The following is a 12975-nucleotide window of genomic DNA, read 5'->3' on the forward strand; positions in this document are numbered from 1 at the left end:
AGGGACAAAGGCAGAAGACGCTGTTCAGTTGATGTCACACCAGGATAGCAAGGAAGTGGCGTCATCTTCGTACGCTAGAGACAAGTATGCCCGATGCTCTGAAAAGCTATTCAGGCTTGGGGCCATCATTGTGCTTAGGCAGGAATTTCCACAGTCTCTTCCAGGGAGAAGCACTAATTCTTTTTAGTTATATAACAGAATAACAGAGTTGGAAGGGACCTTGGAGGTCATCTAGTCCAACCCCCTGCTAAGGCAGGAAACCCTCTACCATTTCAGACAAATGGCTGTCCAGTCTCTTCTTAAAAACCTCCAGTGTTGGAGCATTCACAGCTTCTGGAGGCAGGTTGTTCCACTGGTTAATTGTTCTAACTCTCAGGAAATTTCTCTTTTATCTTTACCTTTCCTTTCCTAGTATGATGAGAATTGGAGAAAATACCATATCCTTTCCCCTAAAATCCATCATTTTATAATCCCCTATGTCAATGTTTTTCAACGTCAGCAACTTTGAGGTGTGTGGACCTCAACTTCCAGAATTTCCCAGGTAGCATGCTGGCTAGAGAATCCTGGGGACTGAAATCCACAGGGACTGAGGTTGAGAAACCTTGCTCCAAGTTATGTAATATTTATTTTATTTTTTACAGTTGTTTTATGATATTATAAGACATGAGAAATAACATACTATTTAGATAAAGTTATGTTTATAAACTGTGTTCTCTAGCAATTATTAACACGCTGATATTTAGATAAACCTTATAAAGAAAGAGAAAAAGAGGCTAAATATTAGTCCTTGCTTAACGACTGCTCACTTATTAACCATTCAAAGTTACCATGGATCCCCAAATGGTACTTACGACCTGGATCTGGAGTTACGATGGCAGCACCCTTGGCCATGCACGTGACTGCATTGGGAGCACTTGGCAACTGGCTCACCTTTACAACCAGTTGCAACGTTCTGTGGTCGTGTGATGAAATTTAAAATGTGGTGGGGGTTTTTTTTTTGCAGGAAACGTCCCAGCAAGAAAACCATCATTGATTTACTTAATGCCCACTACAAAAATGGTTATAAAATCAGGTTGGTCACATGTTTGTCTCGACCTAAGACTTAAATTCTGGGCTCCATTTCTGTCGCAAGTTGAGAACTACCTGTATGTCAGCCTTGACTGTGATCTGGAAATAACAATATTAACAAGGCTAAGGTTCTTTCTATTTTACATCCAAAACTAAATGTAGCATTGATAAACAGCTTTAAATTACATCAAAATATTTGATGTACAGTAAACGTTTTTGTCTTAAGTTGAAAATTTAATACTACGGTCCCCACTCTTTGTGGGTGATTGTTGTTTGTACATGTGAAAGGAAAAAAAATAGAAAAACAAAGAAAAAAAGATTAAAAAAAAGAAATTAAAAAAGACTATTTGCTTTTTAACTTTCTCCTTTTTGCGCCTCTACTAATTTGTGGTTTTTTATAAACTTTTACGCCTCCTTAGAAATTAATTATTATTTTGCACTGCTTGCAGAGGAACCCTTCGTCCTTAAGTGGTTTGTTATTTTCTTATAACACTTCCCTTCTCGTTTATTTGTTATTTTCTTCTACTTATTTTCTGATTTAGAAAGTTTAAATACTGTTTCCCTTCCTAGGAGAACATTCCTCTCCTCTCCCTTGCTCCTTCTCTGCAACTTCCTCCTTGAAATGAGACGTCACTCCTGATTAACATTTAAAAATGGGATTTATTTTAAAATCTGTACTCCAAAATTGGAAGCATACAGGGATAATTATGAACAGATTAACTAAATCTAGAGCTAGGGCAGAAGCTTGGCTTTTTTCCATTTGAAAACTTTGTATACTGTGGACACACCTTCTGATTTCTCTGGAGCTCTGGATTAGGGGGCAAATGCCTCACTGTTTGTATAAAAGGCAAGTCTGTCCTCACGTCAGAGGGGGACAGACAAAAGGTTAGGAAGACAAACAACATCCTGGGAAGCAGTGTTATTTTGCAGAAATCTAATTCTGGTAAATTCCTGGCAGAGAAGGTGTGGAATTTCATATTTTGTGAGGAACATATTAACAGGGCAGCCAATTCTGAACTTCCTCATCTCTGCCACATCTACAGACAAAACAATCTGTTGGCGTCCATCACTGCGGATGTCTGAAGCCTTTGCCAGGAGATCTGAACACCTGCCAAGAACCTGGGTGGAATCAGGAATGAGGAGGTCATCTGGGGTTACAAATGTTTACAACTGCCAAGCCTATCCTCTAAATCTTCCAGTGAGCTGACCTACAGAAGAGTGTTTAATTCATAACCTCCCTCAGAAAGCAAGTGGAAAGCATTGCACAAATATTCAAAGCAAGGGCCTGTCATATTTAAATCTAAAATTAAACATGTGGAATAGCTTACACGAAGAAACCCGTCGGCTGAGCTTCACAGTTTAAAAAGGGATGGCTTTGCAACCTCTCTGGATGGTATGGTCACTGTAGGTCACCTGGATCTGTAGCTGGGATATGGGATGGAAGCTACTTTAGTCATCTGAGTGAAGGACCTACAACCAGGAGGAAGTCTTTTCTGTTGGCTTACCTCTAGTTGAGACTACCGAGGAGCTAGCTCAGGGGTCTTCAAACTTGGCCCTTTGATGACTTGTGGACTTCAACTCCCAGAATTCCTCAGACAGTCACGTGTGCCTGGCTGAGGAATTCTGGCAGTTGAAGTCCCCAAGTCATCAAAGGGCCAAGTTGGAAGACCCCTGAGCTAGGCCATAGCCTTGGGACAGTGTCCTACAGGATGCTTTCATCTTGTTGATAGGATGTTGATAGGATTGCATCCCAAACTCTGGCGTGAGGGGCTATCAATATGCTCGAACCGATAATGGGCTGGACGGGAACAAGCTGGAATGAAACCCAGACAAGATGGAGGTGCAGGAAAACCTTGAATTGGAGATTAGTTGACTATGGATGGGGTTTCATCTCCCTAGAAGAGCAAATATGCAGTTGGGAGGAGGGATATTCTTGGACCTCAGCTGTTGGTGGCACTCTTGAAGTTGCCCAGTTACTTTTAGTGGCGGTCATTCCTGAGCCAGTCAGTGGCTACTCATGCTTTGGTTGCAGAATAGGAACCAGAAGAAGAAATGCATTAATCCATAAATGATGGAGGAATCTTAGAAGAGCCTCAGAGGAACCCATAGTTTCTCTAGGATACCACCAAACAACTTTAGGAGTGAATTCAGAAATGTATTAAATTGAGGGCGTCACGGGTGATCCAAGACTTGGTTCTTGCCTTCCAGATCTGTTTTTGTTGTGCCAAAAGCCACAAGGTAGGGTAGATCTACCTAGCTAAATCTCCTTTTCTCCTGGCATGCAGAAGATCCCTGAGGATCATTCTGATAACAACTGTTTTATTTCACTGAAACATCTTCCCTGGTTCAATGCAACAGGCTCACCTTGTGTCTGGGTTGACTTGCTATTGTTTGATCATTTGGGATGTGTTGTTGGCAAAAACTAAAAGCACAAAATAAAAATTGGGGAATTGGTGTTAAAGGCCAGAAGAGGCTCCCCTGGAAGCTGTCAACGCTGCTAACATCGGATGTTTTTGCATTGACAACAGATGGAAATGTAGCCATCTTTTCCCCTTTCGCTTTTAGAGTTAGATGATGCTGGGGGGGGTGGGGTGGGATGTGAATGAAAGTCCAGCTAGACATAACAACACTAAACGTAGCCTGAGAATCAAGGTTACTGAGCCCAGAGCTGATAAAGAATTGGCGGGCTGGAGAGCTGGAGAGGAAACCCAAGCTTCAAGCTAATTGGAGAACGTGATTTATGACTGTAAATTGGAGGAGAGAATTGTGCTTTAATACTAGGTGCCCAGGGGAGGGGAATTCAGTTTTGGGCTTTGATTATGTAAGTGCCGATATTATGCTACTCGAATAAAATATCCTTTAAGGGAAACAATGCCTCGAGGTTCTTTTGAAGAGTTTCATCTGTCGGAACCACGACATCAGCATCAATACAACATTGGAAAAATCAAAATTTTTATTGAAAACCCTGAAAACATCCACAGGTCATAGCCAAGAGGTATCACCCACGAGCATTAACAGAAATTCCTTACTCCAGTATTACTACTGCAATCCCCACTGCAAAATACATTTTGGAAACATAATGTATTCTACTATAATAAGAATCGCTTCAGACATTAGGAGAAGCTTTAGTACCGTAGTTTAGTACAGGTCATTTAGTAAGTTACAATGGCACTGAAAAAAGTGGATTTATGACCACTTTGAAGACCCGTGTATTATATTGTACCATCGTGATATTCTTCCGAAACCAGTGAGTTCATGACAAAATGTAACGCAGAAGATACAATGCAGGATTTATGCTTTAATCTGGGGGACATCTGACGGTTTTTCCCCAATGCAACTGAATAAAGCCAATTCATAGTTAATACCAATTTAGCAAAATATGGACAGGCTTGTGTTATTCCACCTTTGCCTGCTTTTAAGCCCAGCTTCACCAAATCTAAAGCACACAACTCATGCATGTGATTAAACACATATTCTCCAGGAATATTTAAACAACCATCTACTGCAATCAAGACATGGAAAGAAATCAGGTCCAAATGACAGAGAACGCCAGAAAGCAGGCTGCAAAACACATTTTCCTAGGTTTTTCCAGCGACAAGATACATCTGCAGCATTTTGCATTTAAAAAAAAAATCAAGGTGTGCTAGCCATTGTGTGATCAAACCCCACCCCTTTTGTGTGTTTCAGGCACCTGGACTAAATGGTAAAAGAGGTAACATCTGAATGGAAGCTGCGGGGCCTGATTCTGCTCCTGTAAGTAATAGTTGGTATTCAAATCGAGAAACGGAGGTGCTGACTCCATTTTTAAAACTTACATTCACTAAGTTGGTGAAACCTTTCTGCTTTTCACACCCAGACGAAACCTTAATATATTTAACAATTAAAAAAATACAACATGGAAAGTGGTACAACGCTGCTCACCATTTGCGCGTGTGCAGTATTTTAAACACTTCTGACAGTGTTACGATAAGCAATACTTTCCGAAATGGGATGGTTGTTGCGATCCTTCTTTTTCATTTCTGACAATCCTTTAAACAAAAAAAGTCTCCTGAGCTGTTTATTTGGATGGACTGCCATTTCATAAGAGTTTGCTGTTCTTTTAATAACTCTTCCCATTTTCACTGTTCTTCTATGCAAAGCTACCAGGTGTTAGTTCTAGGTATATTTCATTCTGAAGTCTTGTATAAGCTTGGAAGTTCTTTTAGGGGGAAAAAAAAAGTCTGGGAAACGATCCACCCTATGATGCTCCAGTTTAGAAGGCCAATTTCTTTACAGGTGTTTGCATATCTGTTCTGATCTGCTTCTTTGTTGTATAATAATCTGCAATAAATAAATAAATAAATAAATCCAAACCAACAAGTAATAACAAGAAGTGATACATGGAAACATTTCTCCAGAGTGAGCAGGGCGGAAATCTTACAAAAAAGGAGATGGTAGATTTTTGGAGGGGGGAAAACTCAAGATGTGCATTGTCCTATTTTTGGAAACACCCCCCTCTCCATAAAACCAACTCCCAGGTACATTCCTGCATTTAAAAAAAATAAACAACTAACAAACAACAAAAAAAGAAACGACTACGTTTCTATCAAGGGGTCTGCACTGAAGACGGCAATTGCAGCTGCACAATTAATCCCCGTCCTGCACACGTATTTATTTATTTTATTTATTTATTATATTTTTATACCGCCCTTCTCCTGAAGGACTCAGGGCGGTGTACAGGGCAATAAATACAAAAACAAGATACAAAAGTTAAAAGCGATTAAATAAATGCCCAAGGTTAAAACAATAATTAAGATGTATTTAAAACCCCAACCCTAACCCATCAGACCAGGTCAGACTGCTCAAATAGATGCGTTTTTAGATCACGCCGGAAGGAGCGAAGGTCGGGGGCCGTCCGGAGCTCAACCGGCAAGCGGTTCCACAGGTCTGGCGCGCCCACAGAGAAGGCCCTCCCCCTGGGGGCCGCCAGTCGACATTCTTTGACCGACGGCACCCTGAGGAGGCCCTCTCTGTGGGAGCGCACTGGACGGAGGGAGGTTGACGCCGGCCGCAGGTGTTGCCGTAGGTAATCCGGACCCATGCCATGTAGGGCTTTGTAAGTCATCACTAACATCACACTGGCGTATAAAAAAGGGACATAAAACAAGATATTTTTAAAACAAAAATGGTTGCTGGCAAACAAAGAGTGGAAAATTCAGTGTGCATGCAGTGTCGCCATCCTGACTTTTTTTGACTTTCCCACGGTCACCTGTTGCTCACCCTGTGTATGTTTCCTTTCACAAAACATCCAGGCAGCCCGTCTGCACGTCATTATCCAGCTTTTATCTGACCAACTGAACAAGGTCACCTGGATTTCTTTCGAAGACTAATCATACTCAAAGGGCATTGAAGGGAAAGATCCTAAACCAGGGATCTTCAAACTTGGCCCTTTTATGATCTATAATTCTCAGGGTGCTTTTTTAAAGCTGTTACTTGGATACGTTTCTTTCTGGCTATTCTAGCAGACTTTCACCTTTTGAGTATGCCTGACCGAGTCCTTCTTTTGCTTCCCCTTCGCCCTGTGGAACTGCAGCCTGAATCTGAAGCGTCTGGGCTGAAAAACCTCGACATACCTGTCAAATATGTCTGTCTTCGCTTCTTCGCTCCGGTGGCTGTCTTGATCGGTCTGGCTCTTTCTGCGCCTCTGCCCAGGGGATGAACTTGCCCTTCTCTGTCCAGAGTCCTGTTCACGGGCTGCAGAGGCGGGCGAGGCTCCCTGGCCACGTGCGCGTGGTAGAAGGCAGGAACCTCGTGGCCCTGCAGCTCTTCCCACTGGAGCAGGCCCACGATGGGCACGTCCCGGAAGAAGTCAAAGTTCCACCGCTGCTTCGCCTGTTCCATGCTGGATCTCATCAGGCTCTGGAACTCCTGCTGCAAACGTTCGTGGTCCACTGGTCCGAAAAGATTCCTCCTGGTGGGAGCTGCTTTGGCCAAAACCTGCTCCATCTTCTCTCCCTGCTGCCCGTGGTTGAAGACAGCCTCAAACACCCAGGACCTGTGGAGATCAAATAGACAAAACCAAGATTGGCTTCTTTGATTCTCAAAGGGGAAAATTAAATACTGAGGCTCTGTCTCTGACATATCGCCCTCCTGGCAATAGGGACAATATCTCAAGAGTAGCGCCCCCCCCAAACTATTGGGCGCCAGGGACCGCTTCCGTGGAGGGAGGTTTTTCCACTGACGGCGGGGGGTGCGTGGTTTTGGGTGCTGCCTGCATCCCACGGATGGGGCTTTGCTTGTTTGTGCGGACCGGTTGCTGGCAGGCCGCGGACCGGTGTGGTGCACAGACCGGGGGCTGGGGACCCCTGCCTTACAGCAGTGTTTTTTTCAACCTGCTGGCTGGGAAATTTTGGGAGTTGAAGTCCATACTTCTCAAAGTTGAGGAACATTGCCTTAGAGCAGCGTTTCCCAACCTTAGGAACTTGAAGATGCGTGGACTTCAACTCCCAGAATTCCCCAGCCAGCATAGCTGGCTGGGGAATTCTGGGAGTTGAAGTCCACGCATCTTCAAGTTCCTAAGGTTGGGAAACACTGCCTTAGAGGAATCCATTTGATTCCTTCCTTCCCTCCCTCCCTTTCTTCCCTCCCTCCCTCCCTCCTTCCCTTCCCCTTCTAATATTCCTTTTTTCTTCCCTCCCTCCCTCCCTCCCTTCCCCTTCCCTCTTCTCCTTCCATTTATCTTCTCACCTTCCTTCCTTCCTTCCTTCATCCATCCATTCACCCATCCAGCAGAGCTTCAATCACACTGCCTCAGCCATTATGTCCACCTTTTTAGTCATAACCCGAGGATTCCCCCCCCCCCAGACTTCTTTTTCGTAAGGCTGAACATTCCTGAGGCCTTCATTTCCATCCCCTGCTCACCCAGGCCATCCTTCCCTCGCTCGACGTGGGGCAGATCAAGCTGCCTGCCCTGGTCCCAGAGACACGTGTGTGTGTGTGTGTGTGTGTGTGTGTGTGTGTGTGTGTGTGTGTAGATCAAGCTGCCTGCCCTGGTCCCAAAGACACGGTGTGTGTGTGTGTGTGTGTGTGTGTAGATCAAGCTGCCTGCCCTGGTCCCAAAGACACGGTGTGTGTGTGTGTGTGTGTGTGTGTGTGTGTGTGTGTGTGTGTGTGTGTAGATCAAGCTGCCTGCCCTGGTCCCAGAGACACGGGTGTGTGTGTGTGTGTGTGTGTGTGTGTGTAGATCAAGCTGCCTGCCCTGGTCCCAGAGACACGTGTGTGTGTGTGTGTGTGTGTGTGTGTGTGTGTGTGTGTGTGTGGTGTGCTTGGAAAACGTCTTGAGAGCCCGGGGTTGGGGGGTTAGGGTCCCTGCTCAGCACGGAGCCAAATCCAAGCCTGCCACGAAGCCCCGTGAAGCCCTCTTTTCCCTTCCTGGAGAGCCCCCCCCCCCGAGTTCCTGTGACCGAGCCCCGGCTCCAACCTGGCTCTCGCTGTCCTGATCCACCCTGGGATCTCTACAGCCGAAAAGGGGTCTGGCGCTTGAATCCGCTGGGGCGCGCAGGCCAGCCCTCCCTCGGGCATCTCCCGGTGGTCTCCCATCCAGCCGGGCCAGCGAAGGCGCTTCTAGCCGCCCCGGGGCCGAGACGAGGCTCCGCGCGGCCGGGGCTGCCCGGGGGAAGCCGGGGGGGGGAGTGGCGGGCCGGGCGCGGCGGTTGCCCGAGCGGGCAAGCCTCTCCTGCGCGGCTCTGGCGGCGGGAAGCTGCCCGCCCTCTGGCCGCCCAAGCGCTCCCAGGCAGCCCGCGAAAGCCGGCCTCCCCGCGGGAAGCAGGAGCGCGGCCCCGGGGCCGGTGGTCCTGGAGGAAAGCCGCGGGATGGGGGATCCGGGGGGGGGCAAAGGGGGTGGGCGCTGGTGCTTCCTGGCCCCCCTTGGAGGCCGCGGGAGCCAGAGGATCAAGGAGGCTTGCCAGGCCCTTTTGCCACTTGCCAGTCCTGGTGGTCTCCCATCCCTCTGTGCCCTCCACTCAGGCATCTGGGGCAGAGCCTTACAGGGAAGCCCAGCTCTGTGGCAGGGTCGGGCAGAGCCTCCAGTCTTCAGCCAGGAAGTCTGCCTCTTGCAGACATTCCCAAGGAGATCCCCCTGAAACCAACACACACACACACACACACACACACACACACACACACACACTTTAATTACCCTCCCTTGGCATAAAGCAGCCACGACCGACCGTCCTACCTTGTCGATTTTAAGAATTCAACTCTCAGAATTCTGAGAGAATTCTGGGAGTTGAAGTCCATAATTTTTATTTTTTTATTTTAATCCCATTTATATCCCGCCCTTCTCCCAAGACTCAGGGCGGCTTACAATTTAAGCACAAACCAATGTGCTTAGCAATAGTTTGACAAGGTTGCCCCCCTCCCCCAGCATAAAGTGTGGCGTAAGAAGCCCGTCGCATCTAGGTGGGCTTGAAATTTCTGGGGGTCGCCCCATTAAAGCCAATTAAGAAGCTCCACCAGTCTGACCATGAGTCACACAATCAAGGATCTAACGAATGACAACACCACCGGGGCACAAAACAGTTGTTCTATTTTGGTGCCCCAAAGGCATCAATCAGATCTTCAATTGCTGCAGACATCCCTTTCCCTAAATCAGGGGTAGGCAACCTGGGCTCTTTGATGACTCGTGGACTTCAACTCCCAGAATTCCTGAGCCAGCAGAGCCAAGGTTGCCTACTCCTGGGCTAAATGGACAGCGCTGGATCCTTCTCAGAGAGATTCACAGGCCTTTCTTGGCTATAAGTGACATCAGAGGCCACAGAATTTGCCAAGGGTACGTGGTGCAATATTGAAGCAGGCGTTTCTCAACCTTGGCAAGTCTAACGGGCGGACATGCTGGCTAGGGAATTCTGGGAATTCTGAAATCCACACATCTTAGAGGTGCCAAGGTTGGAAAACATGACCTCAGCAGCCTGTGCAATGCTGCGTTTTTCTCAGGGGCCAAACCGAATCGTGCAAAAAACAAAAACAGAACAGCCCAGCATAGGCACCTCCTCGTCGACCATATTGTCCCAGAACCAGGAAGTCTCAAATTTCTATTCAACTTTTTCTAGACAAAATCCACCCTGGTCATCATCTCCCAGCTATCCGCCTGACCAATTCACTCCTCAGCGGCTATTTGGTGAGACCCAAGTTTCCGAGGCACCGTGTGCGTCTCACGTGTTCCTAGCCAAGCCGTGAACTAACCTGGCTGCTGGGTTTACTGGCTAGGCTAGCCCAGGGTTTGGGATCTTGGCATTCGGCGGGTCCAGCAAACGGGTTTGGGTTTGCAGGGATGGTGCATAGAAGGAAGTACGTTGTGGAAGGAAATGCAGTTTTGCCTTTTTCCGCCCTCTGCCGTTGAGCTTGTGGGTGGTCTTCTACAGCAGGGAAGCCTGCCGGATCCAGCAAGATCCTGCTCAACCCCCTTTTCTTGCTTTGGGGTTGCCATGACAACAAACATAGGAGTAATACTTGAGTAACAAACTGCTGCCTGCCACCTTCTCCTGGGCTACAGAAGAAGCTCCCACGAGCAGGTCAATTGCCTGACTCCAAAAAGGGACAAACCTTGAATGGGACCTTTTTCATCCAATGAGGTGATGCCGGGCACAACTCTGTCACTAGGTCAAAATTCTCCTTCCTTCCTTCCATCTTCCTTCCTTCCTTCCTTCCTTCTTCCTTCCTTCCTTCTTCCTCCCTTCCTTTCTTCCCTCCCACTCCCTTCAGGTCAAAATCTTCCTTCCTTCCTTCCTTCCTTCCTTCCTTCCTTCCTTCCTTCCTTCCTTCTTCCTTCCTTCCTTCCTTCCTTCTCTCTCTCTTCCTTCCTCTCTCTTTCCTTCCTTCCTTCCTCTCTCTTTCCTTTCCTTCCTTCCTTCTATCCCGCCTTTTATTACTTTTACAAATAACTCAAGACGACAGACATATCCCTCTTCCTATTTTCCCCACAAACCCTGTGATGTTGGGCTGAGAGTGATTAACCAAAGTCCCCCAACTGACTTCCATGCTGAGATGGGGCCTGGTGCCTTCACTCCTAGTCCAAGCTGGCTTCCTCATGTCGCACGCTGGGCTTTCTCCTGGTCCCAGTAAGAACTTGCTGCCCTAACTAAAGGAGTTCTCTGCCTGCCTAAAGTGGGGGGAGATGCCCTTTCCTCGCTTGGAGATCAGGCCTCTGAAGGGGGGCTGGTCCAGGCAAGGCTGCCCAGCCTAGAACAACAGCTTCGACTCAGCGGTGGGATTCAAAGAGGTGAACAGCCTGTTCTCTGCATGGATACCGCTTCCGGAAGTCCGTTCTGGGCCTGGGCGACAAAAATTAGCTACCGGTTTCTGCCGAAGCGGTGCAAACCAGCTGAATCCCACCACTGCTTCTCCCCTGGGTGGAACCTTATGCTAAGCAGGAATTGGTGGAATCACCTGGAAAGCCCCCAAACAGGTCATCCCAGGCTCTCATAGGTCAGTCTGGGTTCCTATCTTGGGAGCACCCCTCTTCCCCTAGAAAATGCCCAGCTGCATTGACCGGAACCATGGCCGGAAATCCCCGGGTGAGGATAATCCAAGCCTGGGAATCCAGAAAAAGGAAGTTATGCAATTGGATCCATTTTCTCTCTGGGTTGTTTAATTTGGGAAAGGAGCTGACCCCTTTGCACAGCCCTCTCTCGGTGGGATTTCTAAACAACTGCTCTGAAACTGGAGTTGGCTTGATCTTTGGATCTAGCCCGAGGAAGGGTCCTACACCTGAACTACTGGCTTTCCGGGGAGGCTGTGAGAAGCCACGACGACCTCGTCTTGATGTCGTGATGAGCAGGACTCCGCTTGTCCTCCTGGCTCCCTTCTCCTGCAGTGGAACTGCCCGCAGAAGGTTTACTTGGGCTCCTCTGAACAGCCTTCTCCAACAGGTGCCCTGCAGGTCTGTTGGCTTTCCACTCCTACAATTCCCAGATCCAGATGGCAAGATCCTCTTCAGGATCTCTCAGACATCCTAAACTGCCCTTCTCAGAGAGAAGGCTATGTGGTCTCACCAACTGACACCAGCCAACCTCAACTGATCTTGAAAAAGCTAAGCAGGACCAGGCATGGTTAGTCCTTGTGGGAGATGACCGGGGAATCCTGGAGTGGGTAACTAGATTGGATTTTTTTAAAAAACAACAAGAACACTCAGAGGAAGACAGTGGCAAATTGTTGCATATTGTTGCTAAGATCAAGATGAGGCTGTGGTCTATGTGAGGTTGAGGGGAGAAGGACTTCCCTTTTCTAAGTTTTGGTGAAGAACTTGGGAGAAATAAATTACAGGAATCTTGGCAGAAAAGTATTTAAAAGTAGGTGGAACTCTCTTTGACAATTGACCTTGTTTGCTTTGAGAGATGGATACTGCATTATACATGCAGACATTAGGATATGCTGAAACTAAGAAGACCCATAGGGTTGAAAGGGACTTGGAGGTCTTCTAGTCCAACCCACTCCCCAAGTCAGAGTCTTACATCAACCCGGACAAATGGCTATCTAATCTTTTCTTGAAAACCTTCAGCAACGGAGCACCCACCAATTCTGGGAGAAAGCTGCCAGATCAGCAACCTGGGTGGCAGATAAAGAATCACGAAGAAGAGCAGAATTGGTTGAAATTCTAGAGAACGTGACCCACAAGGGCAACCTTAGAGAAGGAAAGTCAAGTTGGTGCATCACACATGTAAAAACAGAGCAAGGCTTGACCTGTGGGAATCGCCACCATTCCAACTTTCACACACACACACACACACACAGGACACACCACATCAGATGTCCCTAGTGACAAAGCTGGTCCAGCGAAGGTCAGAAGACTCTTTGCCCTTCCATGACTAGAAGACTCTTCTCAACGCTTTTCCATCCAGAGGCTAAGATGTGGTTGGGGAAAAATAGAAC

General features: G+C 47.3%; 1 protein-coding gene across 2 annotated transcripts; it reads right to left on the reverse strand.

Annotated features, from left to right (window-relative positions):
• Positions 1–4011: 4011 nt before the first annotated feature.
• LOC310642041 (cyclin-dependent kinase inhibitor 1-like) lies at positions 4012–8719 on the reverse strand. Of its 2 annotated transcripts, none has more exons than XM_083365417.1 (3): positions 8528–8719; positions 6681–7102; positions 4012–5096 (listed from the first exon to the last, which is right to left on the reverse strand). In XM_083365417.1, exons 1-3 carry the CDS (start codon positions 8644–8646, stop codon positions 5011–5013), a joined length of 627 nt encoding a protein of 208 aa, XP_083221543.1. In that variant the 5' UTR covers positions 8647–8719; the 3' UTR covers positions 4012–5010. The 2 variants fall into 2 exon arrangements, with proteins under 2 accessions (XP_083221543.1, XP_083221544.1); XM_083365418.1 differs by having other exon boundaries at positions 4012–5388.
• Positions 8720–12975: the final 4256 nt, after the last annotated feature.

Source organism: Vipera ursinii (genome assembly GCF_947247035.1).
Source record: "Vipera ursinii genome assembly, chromosome: 6".
Taxonomy (NCBI): domain Eukaryota; kingdom Metazoa; phylum Chordata; class Lepidosauria; order Squamata; family Viperidae; genus Vipera; species Vipera ursinii.